The following is a 20,037-nucleotide window of genomic DNA, read 5'->3' on the forward strand; positions in this document are numbered from 1 at the left end:
GAATGGTTTTTTTGTTTGAGTAAGAAAATACCAACTGACCAATGTCCCAGAAACCAGAAGAGTGTGGAGCCCTTTCACACTGCATTTCAACACCTTTTACAAACACTAGTTTTGGCACTCTGCCTTTAAAGCTGAAAAACAAAGAACAAGGTTGTTACGTCTGACCTAAATACACAGGGTCTATAGCTTTCCTGTTCTCTTCTTTCTTACACTTCTTCCTTTCTTGAGGATATTTTCTGCTATGGTATTAACTCAGCTCTATGTAGCTGACTCTCCCAAAGTGGAGCTTGAGTGCTAGCCTGTCAGTTTAAAGTACCACAAGTCCAGTAGAGCTGGGCAACTCCCCCCTAATATTCCGTGTGTCCCTAAAAACATCTCCAGAATTCAAATGGCCATTTTCAACTCAAGCCATCCCTTCCTCCATCCCACTGCAAGGGCAGCACCACACCTTCTGTCATGCAGATGTAACTATTGGGTGACTGCCGTCTTGGACTCCCTGACACACACACAAGTCCTCTCAAGTAGTCTTCCTCACTGGTACTGTCCAAGTGCAAACTTTTGGTGCCATTGTCTGGACTACAAGAGTAGCCTCCTGTCTGTCTGCTGCTTTTCCTCCTTCATTGATTCATGCCATCACCCCCAGGAAGTCTCAGGTCTCTTCTTTCCATCTTCTCTGCCTTATGTCAGTCCTTCTGCTTTGTAAGAAACTAGTCTTTGTCAGCACACTGAAGGGCTCAGGGAATTGTTTTTGAGTTCCCACAATGTGGCAGACATTGTACTTAGACATTTTACATGCATGATCTCATTTAATCCTAATTTAATTGCCTGGCAGGTAAATATTATTTCTCCTTTTCTACTAGCGAGGCAACTTGGGAATAAAGAGCTTTGTATAACTCAGTCAAAACTACACAGTAATTGGTAGAGAGAGAATTCAAACTCAGATCTGTCTGATTTCAAAGCCCCTAATTTTACTGCTACACTGGAGTCCCGCCATTTGACTTTGTTTTTCAGGTATCTGTTTTATGAAGCCTTGGTTGAGTTCATGTACTTTAGGGACAAATCTTCCAGTAGCCTAATAACGAACAAATCATGGTTTGGTCCTCTTGGTGGTGGTTTCTGTGGGCAGCTAAGGACTGCTATGTGTACTATGTTTTATCAAAGATCTAGGATTTGTCAAACCTCTGCCTTTGACATGGCTTGCAGATTAATCCAGGTGCATTGTTCATATCTAAAAAAAAGAGGGATGATGAAGGAAAGAAGTCATTTGTCCATGGGTGGGTGGCTTTGAGCCACATTAAATTAGGGCTCTTGTGAGGGAAATAATTTTGATATATCTGTTTCTTTTCCATTAGAGATCAGCTCTCAGTACCCAGTGACAAGCCAAAACACGCTTTTTGTCTTTTACCAAAACACCCACAAAGGAAACCAGTTTAGCAACTTTGTAAGTGGGTGCGAAAGGATTCCTATAAATAAAGCCTCCCATTGTGCGGCTGTGGTCATGTTAGGTTTGGAATGCTAATGGTTTTTATCATCCTACTCTGAATTGTTACTGACAACCTAATGAATTTAGCTCTAGCTGATGCTTTGATGTGTTGCATTTTTTAGGATTCTAATCTTGATACTTCTTAAAAATGACCTTAATCATGAAGTCTACTTTATAGAACAGACTTTGTCCCCCCTCCACCACTACCCCTCATCCTTTCCTGATTGGTTATTTTCTTCAAGAGAGAAAAAAATAATATAACTCAAACTAGGTGGTCTTAATGGTAGAATGAATGCTCTTTGGGGCCTTAATAAGCTTTATGGTTCATAAAAAAGCATCAGAGCAAATACTATACAGAGGAGGTCAGTTTGGGCAACTCTTTTTTATTCATGTGGTGGCTTTGCCCTTACGTGGATGATAGAACCCATAGAATTTTAAAAAGCTGCAAGAAATGAACTTCAGTAATATAAGGAACTATCCTTTCAAATCTTATTACTTCTTTTATAGGAAGGAAAATGCAAACAAAATCAACCATGCTAAACATGGTTCTTAGATTTGTGTGTAACTGTGAAAGCTAACATAGCAGAAGAAATACAGCTTAACTTGAGAAATAAAAATGCTGTCTGGAGTCATTATTGGGTCAATAGTCAAAATTGGAATGCAGACAACGGATCCAACTGTTTACTAGACATACTCACTAAAATATTCCACAGGTATTTCAGAGTCAACCTTTCCACAACTGGTTTTATATTGTCCCTCTTTAAACCTGAGTTTCCCTCAGTGTTCACTGGTACCAAACTAGATTCTTTCCTGTACCTCCCCAGCCGTGTCTCCTCAACCAATAGAGCTACAGTCACTCAAGAAATCCTAACCCTGTAAAGTCTCTTCACTTGCTCTACCTCTTGTAGTCTCTGCCTCCGTTATTCAGCTTCATGTATCACATGGATTATAACCATCATCTCCTAAGAATTATGTCAATGTGAAAATGACTAAAGTTGAAAACTGCACTGTGGTTATGTAAAAGAATATTCATATTCATAGGAAATGTATGTTCAAGTATTTAGGGCAAAGGGCCATGATGCACGTAACTTACCCTCAACTGGTTCATAAAATATATCTATTATGTGTGTGTGACGGAAAGGAGTTCTTAGGGCCAGATCCTGTGATAGTGAGCAATGAACCCAGTCTGTCAGGTCTAATTTAGTCTGGGTATTGACTTCAATGTCCTCATGATTTTCTACTTGAACTGAGAGTACAACCTAGACTGCATTTGTGGGGAAGAAGGGATACTGGGGACCAAAGACAATGAGAGGAGAACCTTTCTAGTTCACAGATGTTCTCCTGAGAATTAGTGAACCAGAACTGGATAAACCCTGGAAAACTGGAAGGGTGATGTCAGAAAGGCAGCAGCAGGTGGAGCAAAGTCTTTGTCCCACATAAACCAGCAGTGCTGGTCAGACAGCCTGAACATCCCAGTCTCTTCCCTTTGCCCTTTCCCATCCCTGTTCTTTCCTGGTTGTTCCACAATTAACTTAGCCAAAATCTTGGTTCTTTTCCAGTCATTAGATGGTGATGGGGAGTGCTTTTGCTTTAAACTACAGCAGTGACTTTTCTCAGGAAGTTTAATACATTGTTTTAAAAAATAAAATAAAATAATGAATTCCAGTTTTTAAATGTTTCCAGCCACATGGTCTAAATAGACCAAATGTAGTAAGACTTGAATTTTTATACCTCTGTATGGTGAAAACAAGTAAAAACTAAAAGTAAAAGGTCACTGTATTTTTCAAGAGAACTGACTTGTTTCCAGGATTGACCTACATGACTGAAGAGACCTTGAATTATTTTCTAAAATGATATCTATTTCATTTTGCTTTCTTATTATTTACTTTCTAATCATTTCATCACTTTTCTCTTTTATTTTCTTCTACTTGATCTTTGTTGTTTCCCCTTCTCTATGTCCATAATCTTAAAGATTGTCTCCCTTCTGTTGAAAAATATTGTTTTTCTAATAAGCATACTCTTTGAAGTTTCTGTGAAATAAATATAAATAAATAAGGATAGAATAGAAATTGGAGAGGAACATCATATGGAAATGAAAATAGTATCTATAGGGCACATGATTCATATCCAGGGAAATTTTATAATTAATAATTATAACAATTTGTAAAGTAAAAAGTTAAAAATATACACTGTTAGGCAGTCTCCAGAGCACCACTGTTGATGTAAATATTTTAATCAAACATTACCAATTCTTTTCGGGTATAATAATTTTCCTATACTGTCTAACGTGTGTGACCATTCATTTTCTTTGGTAGACTTTATTGTAGGAGCTTGAAATCAAGCTTACAACCCTTTTGTCATTATGATCTGAGGTATTTTTTTTTCTTTATTTCCTTTCTGCGTCTCTTCTCTTATGGCAATTTTAAATTTTCTAAATCAGATAGTTAAGAAAAGCTTTGTTTTGAAGAGTTTATCCTAATAAATTTCTAAATTATAAAGAATGTTGTATTAACATGGCTTATCTTGTCATGGCAGGCAACGTGGGAAATATCTGTACATACTTTTATAGCCCTCTCTTCATAATGATAATTTAACAAGCTAGCATTTATTGAGTACTTATTACATGCTAAGTGCTGTTCTATGTACCTTGTATGTATTAAATCATTTAATCATCCTAGCAGCCCTCTGAGAGAGGAAGTGTTAAAATCCTAGTTTCACAGATGAGAAAACTGAGAGGCAGAGAGGTTAATAATTTACCTCAGGCCACAGGGCTGGGAAGTGGAGGAACAGAGATTTGAACCCAGGCAGACTGGCTCCAGAGTCTTACCTGTGCATGACTCTGCAATACTTGGCATTAGCTGGTATAGCCCAGAGAAAGCAGGGGGCAAGCTGACTACTTAGTACAGATTGCTGAGAAATGTAATATGAGGGAAGAACAGAATGGAAAATGTGCTGTCTACTCAGTATGAAACATTGTTCCCAAGGGAAGAACACAGAACTTTAAACGACTTCTTGTCTTCAGTCAGAAAGTATATTCACAAGGAGAAAGAGAGATGAAAAATTTAAAAAGCTGTATGTATCAAGTGGCTGAATCACCACTGTAACCCCAATCTTAGCACAGGCTTGCCTCAAACACATATTTGCTCAGTAAACAGCATTCATTTTTGTTACATGCTATGTTACCTAGTTTAGTAAAGGCTCTTTTATGCAAGCTAAACTTACGGGAATTTTGTGAGGTATTTATTTTCCATGAAGCCTAACACACTTGAAATAGCCTATATATATCCAAAAGTAATTGCTACTGTAAGCAGTTCAAAATTTCTTTTAAGAATCACTCTTAAACACCCTCTCTATTCAAAAAGAAAATTAGTTAAATACTTGATGAGTAATCTTTCTCATAGAGAAGCTAGATGTTTTCTCTGAACCAGAGAAGACTGCATTTCCTTGCATCCATCCCATGGAGAACCTTGTTTCAGAACTGACACCATTTATAACTCAGCACCTTAACCACATTCATTTCTCCACAGATCACTTCACCTGGGAGGAAAAGTGTTCCTTTTGATCCTCTGCAGAGTGCATTTTGATAAGGGTGTATGCTACAAGTAAAATTCACATCTCGGGTTAAGACTGTATCATCGGCATTGTTATGTGATGTTAGCAAAGTACTTTTATAGTCCTACGTGGCAACAATTAACATCTATAAATAGGAAGTTCACATGACTCCAAAGTTATCCAAGTCTTAGAGAGACTTATTTTTTATCATAAATTTTTCTTTTACAAAGGGTCTTATTTCTACCATCTTCAAAAAAAAAGTTTAGTTTGGACAAGTGCTAATTATGTAATCAAGCAGATTTATCCATCTCATAAAAATAAACCAACAAATTTGGACATTTGAAGTCACATTATCATAGTCAACAATAATGTATTGTACACTTAAAATTTTTTTAAGAGGATAGATCTCATGTTAAGTGTTGTTACCACAATAAAATTGAAAAAGTACTTTCAAAAAAATAAAATAAGGCACATTATCGTAAATTTGTCAATTTACCGAATGTGATAACACATATAAGCAAAATAAATGAAGAATAAACTGGGAAAATAAATAAAAAACTAAACTAGATAAAGAATGTAGAGTTAAAACTAGAGGAGATGTAGAAGCGGTGGCATTCCTGACCACAGCATTAAAACTTTTTAAATCAGAGCTTCTTAGGAGCCTGGATCTCAAAGGTGATGGACAGCTAAGAGGAAGCAATGCCCAAGAGCCAGTCTTATTCATTGGAAATTATGTTCATTAGACGCCTAATGGACAGTTCCAAGCACAATTAAAAAATTAATTTGATCTTACAAAACCTTGAAAGAACGACGCTTAACTGACAAGTGATTCAAGTCTAGTCCCTATCAGATTCCTAATGAAAGCAAATAAGAAAAAGCAAATGACAAAATGTAGGGAAATATGTATCTTGTGTAGATATGGCACATATATAGATATAGATTTTTGCTTATATAGGTACCTGTCATATGATCAGTCCGCAACTGTGTTTGATAGGTATGTGTATATGTTATAGCTCTCTTATTTGTATTCAAACCCAATGCAAATATAGATAACATTAGCATCTTTGTGAGAATGTAAACATGTACAATAATCCTCCCTTATCTGCTATTTCACTTTCCGTGGTTTCGGTTACCTGTGGTCAACTGAGATCCGAAAATATTAAATGGAAAATTCCAGAAATAAACAATTCTTGTTTTAAATTTTGTGCTATTGTGAGTAGCATGATGAAATCTCACACCATCCTGCTTCATCCCGCTTGGGACATAAATCGTCCCTTTGTCCAGGTATCCATTTTGTATATGCCGCCCGCCCATTAGTCACTTGGTAGTTATCTCTCTTATCAGATTGACTGTCACGGTATCACAGTGTTTGTGTTCAAGAAACCCTTATTTTACTTAATAATGGCCCTGAAGTGCAAGAGTTGTGATGCTGGCAATTCAGATATGCCAAAGAGAAGCACGCAAGTGCTTCCTTTAAGTGAAAACATGAAAATTCTCAACTTAATAAGAAAAAATAATCTATGCTGAGTTTGCTAAGATCTATGGTAACTTTTATTACAGTCTATTGTTGTAATTGTTCTATTTTGTGATTATTGTTGTTAATTTCTTTCTGTACCTAATTTATGAATTAAATTTTCTCATAAGTATGCATGTATAGGGAAAAACATAGTATATATAGGGTTCAGCACTATCCATGGTTTCAGGCATCCACTGGGGGTCTTGGAACATAACCCCAGTGAATTTTGGAGGGGACTGCTGTAAAAGCCCCCATTTTGCATTTTCTGCAGGTGTTGAAAACCATGTGTTTATGTTTTGTCTAGGGTATTTTGTGTGTGAGTTTCTTCTTCTAAAGTGAAGTCTTGCTTAAAAAAAGAGCCAGTTCGTTCCTGCTTTCTACCTGCTGCTGTTGTTTCCCAGGAGTCTGCAGAGATGTGAAATTATTTTAAGGTGAACATCAGAGCATCTTTAAAACACTTCTGCCCTTTCTTTTTGTTCACCGTAGAAAGCTGCAAGGAAACATCTGTCATTATTTTTCTATACATAGCTAACTCAGCAAAACTTTCAGAATAAGCAACATCTCCTAGGGTGGTTGGGGGCATAACATGAGAATATTAGTTGAAGCACTGTGTAAATGATAAAGCCTTGCACCCTGTGTAAGGCACTACTATCATTAGCATGACTTTAATGTAGTCGAATGGTGTCTACTGGAATAAGCAGTCTTATCATTAAGGAAAGGAATGGAAATTAATATCTATTAAACACCTACTTACAGCAGAGTGCCAGGAACTTTACTAGGACTTTTACGTAGGTTGTCTTATTTATTTAATAGCATTCATAGGGAATACTGCTGGAACTCTTAAAGGAGCCAAAATAAAGACTTTGTAGTACATACAAACGGAAATCCAGAGAGAAGATCAGACATCGTAAATTTTCATTTGAGAATGAATCATATTGCAATTTATACCATTTCCCTCTAAAAATATTTTGGCTTGATCAGGTACTTTACTAGTCAATGAGTAGCTTATAATGGAGTTGTCAGAAGTTGGCAAAGGCCATCAATCCCTATTGCATGCAAAATCGTGGAATTATTACTGTTACATAGAGTGTCGTTAGGAACTGGTGGTACCATAAACTCCACTTACTTTAAAATCATTGTCAATTCATTACAATGTACTAACTCTGCACACAGTTTTCAAAGACTCGTATATCTTTTTAACTTACCCTAAGGCCGACTGATTTGGCATCCAGTAGTCCTTGGACTTGCAAGGATCTTTACCTACAGAGTTGACATTTTCTCTACCCGATGATTATGATCCCTACCCCCAAATAAAATACAGTATTATAATATATGTATATCTCATGAGCTGCTATTGAAGGCTTGCATAAACCTGTGATGACGGGGACAATAAAAGGGAAACATCTACCAAAATCTTCTCCAGGATTCTGAAGTTTAAGGACATGAGCAAAGAGTCAAACAGAGGCAGGCTGTAGATGCTGCCACTTGCTTCCATAGGGCTAACAGGGAATGTGGATTAGGAGGTGGCCAGGGAGGAAGGAGAGAGTTGTTATGACTCTTATCCATTCCTTCAATTACTAAGTGTTCAGCACTATAGCGAGTGTTGTGGTGGACTCTCTCCTTGTCCTAATAGGGAAAAAATACAGAAAGAAAGAAATACTATAAAAAAATGCAAAGTACTGTGTACTATATCATGACCATGCCATTGGAGGTTATGAGGGGAAAATATCAAATTTGTGTTTGGACAGTGAACTAGCAGCACTTAGATATCTCTAAAGGTACAAAACACCAGCCAGGTTAGTACCCAGCTTATCAAATCTACTCCCTGTCAGTGCTATTAGGACTAAATAAGAGAGATTTGTTAAAGGCTGCCATGCCATTGATTTACTTTATGATAAGGAACCGTACAGAAGTTAGATATTGAGCTCTGTTATCTCACTCCGTGATAGACTTTATAGGGTCAACCTAGTAACATATTATGCAGAGCGTGCTGGCACTGTTTCCAGAATATTCACTGAGCCAAGAGGAAGTCCACAGTCACAAGGCTGGTACAGTGGGTTTCCGTGTGCAGAAACAGAAACCTTTGAATCTCTCGCACTGCCACCAGGGGTCAGGGACCAGGCTAGAGGAGAGGGCACTCTCCCAGAGAGGAAGTGTTGTATTACCCGGGGAAGTCCATGAGACAAATTCCCCGTCTCTTCCTGAGAGCAGCATATTGCTGGCTGAGTAGGATTCGAAGGGAGGACCTCAGAAATGTTCTGCCCCCGTAAAGGTATGTGTAAGTGCTTTCAGCTTTAAGCAAGTCATTTTGGAAAGTCAGATAAGGCTGACTTTATGCTATATTTCAAAATCCAGATAAGCTATATGGATCTGTTGGCTGCTGCCTCCAGAGAGGGAATGTTTGTTTGGGGAGGTCGAGAGGAAGGTAAACCCTGTTGAAATACTAAATCTAAATATAGGATCTGAAAAAGACTTTTTGTGCATGTACATTATTTATATAGACTCATTTGCTGTAGATGCTGTAGATGCTGCTACTAACTGTGATTCTCTGAGAAGGTGGTCTTAGAAATAGATTCAGATATAGTGATTTTCAGTCTGTTTTCATGTCCAGTGTCCACTTATAACGTCATTAGTGACTTTTTTTCATTCATTCACAGGAAATCATTTGTCAATAAGGTTTCCACATTCCCTTACCTTGCCCTTAACTGAAAAATTGTGCATAACTAGGGTAATGATAGTGATTAAGTCACATGCTCATGCTTTTATCACCGTTGTCATCTGGGTTTCAAACACTGGTAATACGTTTCATTAGGCTGTCCTAACCATCTTCTTAAATGTATTTGCTTTCCTTTAGCATTTTATTCCTTTAAGTTCTCTAGGCTCCAGAGAAATGAGGAGAGAAATAGATAGGAGGGTTTGCCTTCTTTTAAAGTTTTGGTCAAACAACTCAAAATAACATTATTATTGATGGACCGACCTGTACTTTTAAATGGAAAGAATAAAGATATAAAATGATCTGAGGCATGTAAGTAACCTCTTTGATTTTTAATGGCATGCAGCAGATGGAATTCATTATTGACTTTTAAAAGTGAAATTACGCTGCATTATTATTTATTTATAGTTTTTCCTTTCAAAAGAAGTAATTACCATTACTAGGTTAGTTTTTCCTCAATCACAAGCAGCTATGTGACGTCATCAGAATGTATAATATAGTTTACCACTTACTCATGAAACTTAATGATTTTGCAGGATATTATCCTTTTCAAATTAGTAATAAATTTATAAGCATATTGCACAGCAAAAAGGTTGAGTATCTTTTCTTTGTACTTGGGTAATTTTGAAAGCAATTATTTCACATTATAGGGCAATTTATTTATGAAAATTTCATTGCAGAAACAAAAATGTTTTTAATTGGAAATAAACAAGCTAATTTCATTTTTCCAGTTCGGCACACAGATTTTGTGATGACATCCATAATACATGCAAAATGCCCAAGTAAAATATTTAGATGACTAGTTTCAGCACAAACAACTTTTTAATTTTAATCACAAATTCTAAAACTTTTAAGTTATCAAGGAGGTTGATAACCAGTCATAATAAAATTTAATTTCCAAGCAATGCCCAATGTTTAATCATTACGTTCAGTTCAAATCTGAGAGGTATTAAAATTGTCTAGTTTTCAGTCTTCATCATTTAAAATATATGCAAGAATGGAAAAATCTTCAGTATTAGACATGAAGCTATAGATGTTATAAAAAATGCATGAAACCCTTTTTCAAAGCTTATGTTTCAAAGTATCATTTCACATACAGGACAGCAATTCTATTTTATATAATCGGGAGATCTGGAGGGGACAAGATTCAGACCACCGCTGAATTTCAGTGAAGCTCCTAGTCACATTGGATCCCTCCTTCCATTCTTCCTACCTCTCCTCTAAGCCATCTGCACCTCCCCCAGCTGCTTCCTCCTCTCTCCTCCTCTGTCTGCTCCTCCCTCCTATTCCTTCTGCCCTCCTGACATTTGCATATTCGGGTGTCTTTTTGCACAAGTAGATCTGTTTTCTTCACCAGTGGTCATCATTGTAAAACTGAAGGACAGCAATTAATATTTCATATGTAGCACTTAAGCTTCTTCACCTAGATTATGCATTTTGCTTCTTTGTATCCATCCATAGGCACTTAATAAATGCTTATTGATTGTCTAGTAAGGTTGTATTATGACTGATTTTGAGTATTTTTCATACCCTCCTCAGTTACCAGGACTATATTTCCTGGATTCTAAGATCAACATTTTTTCACATTTTTACTTTTTAAAATCTGAAAGTATCTTATGATCAATGGTGTATCATAATTTAATTGGAAGGGTTTTGTTTTCCTTTTTCCTCTCTTGGTGATGCATCTTATAATCAATGCTGTCTTAGAGTCAATGAAATATGGCAGTAAAAAAAATATAGATACATCTGTTACTTGTATAACATGCTAAAGGCTGTGCATTTCACATTCAAACTTTGTGATAGTACTTTTTGTGTGTTATGTGGCTTATCCATAGCCAATTTTGGTCTCTCCTCACTGCTTTCCTCCACCCTGGTGCCCTGCATTGTGGTTCTACCCATTCTTGAACTGTCTTGACTGAAACACTCAGAGAATTTTATTAGTAATTTAATTACCAATATTTAACTGTAATGAAATGGAAAGAGGTTTTTAAACTAAACACTGGGTTCAAGTTATTGTTCTGCTCCTTAAAACTATGTGTACTTATTGATCCAATAATCATTCTCAGAGCTTCAAATTATACATCTAGAGAATGGAAATAATATGAATGATTTCTTCATCACAGGATTTTTAGGGTAATTTGTAAAAAATATTGAACCAGTAAAAATATTGAATATGAAATGTATATGAGAGCAGTTTATAAACCATGAAGTACTGTTCAGTTATAAATTTTAAGCATCAACGTTAAATAAAACATTATTAGACAAGCTTATGTGTAAGTAGAGAGTTGGGGAGAGAAAAGAAGGAGAAATAGTATGATTTGTCCCAAACTAAAGAGTAGGTTCTACATTTTAATCATCATTGGAAATGATAGATGACCCATTAACTTACTGTCTGAATTTCAAGGAGAGCTGTGAAATCTATCTTCAGAGAACTTCCAACTATCAAAGTCCTAGCTATTTTGAATCCCAGTGCTGAACACATGCCAGCCTCTGAGAGCTTGTATCCTTTATTGAATTAGCAGAACCACAGCCCACAGAACCTCCTGGCATTAAAAATAGAAGAGGTTACTTAGATTCCCCAACTCCTTTCCTATCTTTGTTCCTTCTGTTTGAGAGACAAATCAATCTGTATAAAACAGTAAGGCTTTGGCTTTAGAAAAAATAGCATAAGGATGTTTAACGGTGGATTTTGGAATCACTCTATGACAAAGAGTTTTGTCTAACTCCTCACTTTCAGAGGAAAACGTGGTGGGGGCAGGCAGAGTTGGGGAGTGGTTGCCAGTGATTAGTGTTCCTTCTGGATTTGTTTGTTTCAGTTGCTGGTTGAAGCAACCTAAGCTTACTTTATTGTCTATTTGTTGGGTCTCCAAGGTTGTTTATTTACCGGGTCCTGTTATACATAAGGACTTAAACTGAAATAGAATTTGCACACAAACATGCATATGAATGTTTTGATAGAGCCTTACCTCCCACAGAGAGAAAATTATGGATATAAGCTAATGCCCACTGGAAAAAAATGCTACAAGTCATAATAGTAATTATGGAAGGGCGCCACTCCCTAGTTCCAAATATTCTTGAAGGGGAAATGATACAAAATTAATTAAATCAATGGGATCATAGGAGCCAACCCCATAGCCTAGTGGTTAAGTTCGGCATGCTCTGCTTTGGCAGTCCAGGTTCCATTCCTGGGCATGGACCTACACCACTCATCAGTGGCCATGCTGTGGCAGTGACCCACATACAAAATAGAGGAAGTTTTGCACAGATGTTAACTCAGGGTGAATCTTCCTCAGAAAAAAACAAAGAGATATTTTTGTTATTTCATAGTTATTTCCATAACCAGGACCCTTTTCTTGCCATAAAGAAGCCTTGAGGTATTTTCAGCTTAAAATTTCATCTTATAATTCACCAGTGAAAAATGAATTCCATAGAAGAACCTAGGTGCCATAGCATAGAAACCAAGAGCACGTTTTTAAAAAGAAAACTAGTTAGGGGTCCAGCCCCTGGCCGAGTGGTTAAGTTTGCAAGCTCTACTTTGGCAGCCTGGGTTTTGCTGGTTTGAATCCTGGGCACGGACACAGCACTGCTCATCAGGCCATGCTCAGGCGGTGTCCCACATAGCACAACCAGAGGCACTCACAACTAGAATATACAACTATGTACTGGGGGGCTTTGGGAAGAAGAAGAAGAAGGAAAAAAAAGATTGGCAACAGATGTTAGCTCAGGTGCCAATCTTAAAAAAAAAAAAACTAGTTAGGACATTTGTGTGTATTTAAGCATTCTATAATATTTATCTTTCATTGTATTGTCTTTCATAGTTTCAAGAACATAAAATAACAGTAAAAAACTAATGTCGTTGCTCTTTCTTCAAAACACGAGATACTTCAATGTTACTTAAAATAGTACAGTTAAATGTAAATTCCATTACTATAGTGAGCGGAGAACACAAAGATTATTTTTTAAGAGGTAACATGTTTTGTGTTTATGTTGTTTTTGAGGATAGGGATAGGTTCAAGAGGAAGGAATAAAGAAAAGAGAGAGGTGCTATACTGAAGGCAAGCGCAGGTGAAAAAGGAGAATCGAAGGGGAGAGAATTTAGTCAATACTTGAAAATCTTTTTTCTCTCCTATTCTTTATCTGCCAATGGAGGGTTTTTCAATATCTCATTCAGTCACATTATTTCCAAAGACCAAAAGTTGTAACTCTAACATGAACATTTTCACATTTAATACTATATTGGGGTTTTAGATTTTTTTCCATCTCATTTTATTAGTAGTAGCAGGAAACACATAGGGCTGACTTGGTATTAAGCACTATACTAAGTGCTTTACATATATTAACTCATTCACATGTTAATGCATTTTAGCATAATAATGCTAATCATCCATGAAGCTATATTAGCATTTCAGTTCATGGAAGTACCATTTTTCTAGTTATTCAGGCTAGAAATATTGGTGTAATTCTAGACTCTTCTTTTTCCTCCCCCACTCTATCTCATCATCCCAGAGATCCTGTTGGCTCTATTCTCAAAATAAATCCAGAATCTGCCCAGCTCTTACACCTGCACTGCTTCCTCCTAGGTCCAGACACCACCCTCTTCCAACTGCAATTTCAGTCCTGATCTCCCTGCTCTGCCCTTGCTTGCTACCCACTCCGTCACCCCTCCCTCACCACCAGTCAGCTTTCAGTGCAGCAGCGGGAGGAACATGGTTAAAACACGAATCTCATTGTATCCCTCCTGTGCCCAGACCCCTTCAAGGGCTCCTGTCTCTCTCAGAGTAAAAGCCAAGCTGAAGTCCTCATGATGGCGCACAGGGCCCTACTGGATCGCCCACACACACCTATTGCCTACAGTTCCCGCCAACTCCCTCCTTATTCACTCCACTCCAACTATCCTGGCCTTTTTGCCATTCCCTTGAACCCACAGACATTCTGCTTTCTCAAGGCTTTCGCAATTACTGTTTCCTCTGCCTTGAAGGCTCCTCCCATGGCACTCTCTCACTTCCTTCACTCTTTATTCTGAAACTGGCTTTTCACTGTGATGTTCCCTGGCTATCCTATCTAGAACTTCAAATCCCCCCGGCCCCTCAGTGGTTCATATCTCTCTTCTCTGCTTTTCTCCCTCTACTTATCACCAACACATACAGGTGTGTTTATATTTTTCTTGTGAACTGGAATGCAAACTTTACGGAGAAGGAATTTTTGTGGGGTTTTTTCCCCATACTCTATACCTCTTACAAAAAGCAGAGCCTGGGACGTAATAAGCCCTCAGTAAGTTTTTGTTGAATATATCCTCAGATCACCCCTATTCATTAGGTACAATTATTACTCCCGTTTTAAAAATGAGGAATTTAAAGCACAGAAAGATTAAGAAATTTGCCTAAAGTAAAACAAGCTAAGCAAGTGTTGGAGCCAAGATTCAACCTAAGACCCTGGCTCCAAAGTCTCTGTTGAAGCCACTCCACGGTGGCTCTCTGATTAAGGAACTGAGTAAATTAATTGGAAAAATAAACTGCATATAGAAGGATTTTCTTCAATATGCTTTCCCGCTAGATAAATGGAAAATGGAGAATTGTCTGGCTCAGACAGCATAGTCAGACACAGCAAAGCCTTTCCTCCATCACTTTTTGAATTTTTTTCTAAGAAGAAATGATTGCTTTTTAATATAGAAATTTTTTTTAAAAAAAATGACCTTAATCCCACCCGCTATCCCATTATTTGAATTGTTGGCTTCAAATAGTAAAAATAAAGTAACATACATGCAGTGGTAAAAGAGTTAACATTATGTAAAAACGTGAAATGAAAACATTTATTGACTGCCTACTATGTTCTATGATAAGTAAGCATACATTCAGTAATACAAGTAGAATTTAATAACAGAGGGAGACACTTATGCAGACAATTATAATTATGCATTTCTTTAAGTGCCACAGTGGGTTACATACAATTCTAAATTGAGATTTAGAAGAAGAAACACCAAATAGAGATCTGCTGACAGCTGAAAGCAGGGCCTCGGAGAGGGAGTGAGTCTCAGGGCAGGTATGTAAATAGTGGGTGGAAAGGTATTAAATGTCTTAAGAGTGAAGAAGCACTTTCTGAAGGAGGGGGTTGGAGAATGGCAACAATAAACGTGACATATCATAGTTTAGTTTTAGATGATGAGACTAAGTGAGAGAGAGTATTTTTAAATACCATTTCAGATGCTATAGAATAGGAACTACAGGCCAATCACTTATCTGAAGGATGTGTAAATACGTATTGAATTTAACTTGCAAAAGGGTATCATTACTTATCCAAATGCATCATATGGAAGATTGTCAATTTCATGTCTCCCAGCCTACCTCAATCTATTTTTTCATAGGGTTCAGGTTACAGGGTACTGACAAACAAGAACAAGAAATTCTATTCTCCAAACTGTTATTTTTGCTAACCTGTTAGGCAACTCCAACTTCCTACACTTAATGGCAAAGCAAAAAACAGAGCCATTTATCCTGAGTCTGTTTAGTGTTTTTCATCCTCACGTGTGTTTACTTCTTCTGGAAAGTCAGGTTTCCAACTACTCATTTCTCTGATTTAACTAGGTCGCTATGAACTTCCTGACTGGCATCCAAAGTGTTGGCAGTCCAATCTAGCTTAGTGACTGCTTGGTCACTCAGGACCTTTGTAAAGAGGAAACCGTGCCCTTACATCATGGAGATTCCATCCATAAACAAGTGAAAAAGAAATAAGATATTTAGAGAATAAATTTTAAAAAGAAAATAATGGACTAATATGATCACATGAGACCAGAGTTTGGGGGCAGTGATGCAATTAGCTTCGATAATGATGGGGGACATCTCTGAGAAGGTGTCATTAGAGTTGAAACCCATATGATGAGAAGCCACACAAGGATCCGGGAGAATAGCTAAACAAGTAGAGAGATAGTAAGTCAAAGGTCAAGAGGTGAGAATAAATTTGATTTGTTCCAGGAACAAAAAGAATGTCAGTAGCACTGGACAGAATAGGCATAGTACAAGGTGAGGTCTCAGAGTTAGCCAGTGGCTTGATGTACAGTCATAATTAACCTACATTTAGGCCTACGAGTACTGGAACTGTTATTCTTCCCTAAGTCTGACTCAATTGTAAATCTACTACTATTTCTAATAAAGAATAACTTGAATTTGCTCTGCACTGCATAATTTATAAAAACCTTTAGCGTACATTCTCATTTTACTTAAAGTTCCATAAAATCCCCATGAAATAGGCAGGGCTAACATTATTTCCATTTTACAGATAAGGAAACCATAGTATATATATGTTACATAGCTTACTTAAAGAGGCCCACAATGCACCCCCCCCCCAACACATTCTGATTCCCCATGCTTCATCAAAATTGTCAAAAACTCAAAACTCTCTTATAGCCTAGATTTGAAATGAACTTGGAGCTGTGGTATAACTAAGGGTTTGTCATTGCTGAAAAAAGGAAAACAGAAAATCGCTACAATGAATAATAGAAAAGGTAACCTCAGTTTGCTCTAGTGGCACATGAGTATAGAGCAAGACTCTACATCCTCTCTGTTTGGCCACATCATTCATTCTAGCAGATGGCTAGTTTCTGCATCATATGATGTTCCTTGTCAGATTAAGTTTTAAATAATTCACTCTGGAGCATGAATTTGAAGAAAACAGAACAGATTAGTCCAGGGAGAAATGCTGACAACCTGAACTGGGGCAATGATAGTTTAGGTCTGCTAGCCTCAGCCACCTTAGTCACCAAGGTATTTCTGAACTATATGGTCAATAATGTTTTCCTATCTTGGTGAAATGATGTCACATGTGACCCTTAAAAATTAAAAGAAATTAAGATCTTCTTCTGTTTTTCATATGCTTACTTCATTATAAAAAGATTTCAGATTATTTATTTTAGGAATTACAGTTAGATTTAATACATACCTTTTCTCTTCTATAGGCTTGAAATTTGCTCTTTTAATTTCATGTTTTCAAATACTAACCTATCTATAATTTTCAGGATTTAAAAAAATTCTTTTCTTTCGTGAAATACCATGTTGCTCTCTTCAAGGTTTTATTTGTTGTGCGTGTGTGTCTGTGTTTTGTAGAATATATTCTTAAAAGGAAAAAAAGGAAACAATTTAAAAAATGAAAAAACAATCTAGATGTATTAGAAATGTCTCAGGGTTGAAGCTATCAAGCTCACTTATTAGATGTAAGTCAGGGTTATGCAGTTAACCACATACTCTTCCTTTTCTAAAAAAAAAATTAAGTTATGATGTAGAAGTATGATACTGCCTTGGACTATTAACTAAGAAAACTCTTGAAACTCTTTTTACCTTTTGTAGCTTTTGATGATTAATTTAAGGTATATTTTTGGAAATCATTTTTTTTAAAAACTAGTCTTTCTTGTTTCTTGTTTATTATATTTATATTTTCTGTTGTATTTCTACAAATGTCATTCTCTGTGTGACGTGGTCTTGGTTGAAGTTTGGGTGCCTTTCTCTTTTAATTCAATCCTTTTTTATATTTTTTAACTAATTTAATTACTTTTGCTTTGGCCTTGTGGCTTCTTAATACCTTCTCTGTCTGGATGATTAAATCTTGGTTGTCAATTTTTTTACTTTATTTATTCATTTATTATTTTATATATTAATTTTTTTGCTGAGGAAGATTTGCTCTGAGCTAACATCCTGCCAACCTTCCTCCTTTTTGTATGTGAGCTGCCACCACAACATGGCCACTGATAGACAAGTGGTATAGGTCCACGCCCAGGAACTGAACCTGGGCCACCAAAGCAGAGCACGCTGAGCTTAACCACTAGGCCACAGAACTGGACCTCAATCCTTGCTCTTTTAAAGTATACATTTTACTATTGAGAATCTCCAGCAAACACAGTGGAAAAGGACTACTGTTTTATGGTGGAAACATTAAAGGCTGGGATAAGGAAAACTGGCTTTTTGAAATAGAAAAAGATGAAACACTAGGTGTGTGGTGGTAAATCAAAGGTAAAATGAGATATTCTGTATTTGTGTTTTATGTCAACTCTATTGGTATGTATGAGTTATTACTCTTGAACTGATGTGGCAGATTCGTGATGATGATATCAACATCTGAAGATGACAAAAGTGATAAAGGTATCAAACTACCCAAATACTTTAGGGCGTCTGTTTTCTATTTCTCCCCTGCAGCCAAGAAACAATCATACTGATATTTAGTTCTTTCAATTCCAGTAGGGAGCTTAATTGCTGCCATTTCAGAGATGATTAAAACCTCATGCCAGTTAGTAAAAAGAAAACTGATCTGAAAAGACCTCCAGTGCTGGTGCAATTCATACCTGAAAGCATTAAGCATTCAGGCAAGTTCTAAAGCTTTTGCCATGAGAGGATGGAGGAAGAGGTGGAGGTTGGAGGCACAGAGGATCTGCCAGCCATCCCTTCTGAAGGCCTGTAGTGCTGCAGTTAGGATTGCCCATACCTGCTGTTACTCAGAGTGATTTACTGTGGGGATTTTCTAACTGGATTCCTGTCCTTTCTTATTTCTCCCTACCCTTCCACTCATTGTCCACAGTCATCTTAATGATCTTTTTGCAACATAGAACTCATCAGTTCTCTCTTTTAAACATCCTCAAAGATTTCCCACTGCCTGCTACATGCAGTCCCAACTCTTTATCATGGTATACACAGTCTTTCATGGTATGGGACCTCTCTTCCTAGTATCTCCCACGCTCTATATCCTTTTCACGTGGACCTGATGTTAGGAATGCCTGTCCATTGGATTGTTGCAAGAGTTCAGTGAGGAAATGTATAAGAGTACTTAATAATAACTAGTATTTATTGAACCCTTGCCATCACCAGGTGCCAAGGACTAGGCTGGGCGCTTAGCTGTATTCTCTCCTTTGATCTTCACACAACCCCATGAGGTGTAGATACTTTTGTAATCTCCCTTATTTAAATAAAGAAACAGACTTTGAGAGGTCAGGCAACTTGCCCAAGGTCACACCTATTGACAGAAATAGAGTTGTAATTTTATCTGTCCAGTTCCAAAACTGATGCTTTTATAGACTTTACTGCTGCTTGGCACATTGCCTAGTGTACAGTTCAGTTTGATTAAATATTCATTTAAATAAACCCATTACTATAAAACTTATAGTATCTGGAAAATGACCTTTTTTTCTTGCCTCCATTGCCCACCAAGGTTAACTGATATACCACTTCTTCTGCTCTTTCTAGATGCCCAGACTCCTCTACACTGTCCTTTTTCATCTTCACACTCACCACACTGTAGTGGAATAACTTGTTTAAAAATCGAACGCCGCTGATCTCTTGGCAGTTCCTCAGGTGCAGGCACCATATCCTCACTGTCTTTGTATCCTCAGAGCTTAGCATAATGTGCAGCACTCAACAATGGTGGAACAAATAAAGGAGTGAAGCAAGCTCTGAAGAGAATTTTCAAATATGTAGGCCTTTCCCCTTTCTCCTAAATGAGGAATTCTTCCTTCCCTTTAATGTGCAACTACACTAACCCTCCAAATAACACTCAATCAGATCATGAGGAAAGAGCAAATCAGACTTATAGAGGTGGGAGGGGGTGAAGAAAAGACAAAATCACCCTCTTTTTCTTCATTCTTCTTTTCCCTCCCTAAAACCTATTTTTCTACCAAATGAGAAAGAGACAAAGTTGAAGGAAAGAAGATAATATTTAGAAATAGTGAAATAAAATTTAAATTCTCTTAAAAAAAATACTGCTTATGCCTCATAATATGTTGGCTAAAACCAGTGTTAG

At 37.1% G+C, this 20,037-nt stretch overlaps 1 protein-coding gene across 9 annotated transcripts in view; it reads left to right on the forward strand.

Annotated features, from left to right (window-relative positions):
* The window catches only part of OXR1 (oxidation resistance 1), a 458,416-nt gene that overhangs the window by 328,160 nt on the left and 110,219 nt on the right, over positions 1–20,037 (forward strand). Inside the window, exon 1 of one of the 9 annotated variants that reach the window (XM_008531482.2) lies at positions 8,565–8,823. The exons of 7 other annotated variants lie outside the window; for them this stretch is intronic. In XM_008531482.2, coding sequence (XP_008529704.1) covers positions 8,805–8,823 — 19 coding nt within the window. In that variant the 5' untranslated portion in view covers positions 8,565–8,804. Of the gene's footprint in view, positions 1–8,564; positions 8,824–20,037 lie in introns of those variants that run through there. One more of the 9 variants, XM_070630815.1, reaches the window with a different exon arrangement.

The sequence above is a fragment of the Equus przewalskii genome, chromosome 8, assembly GCF_037783145.1.
Source record: "Equus przewalskii isolate Varuska chromosome 8, EquPr2, whole genome shotgun sequence".
NCBI classification, from domain to species: domain Eukaryota; kingdom Metazoa; phylum Chordata; class Mammalia; order Perissodactyla; family Equidae; genus Equus; species Equus przewalskii.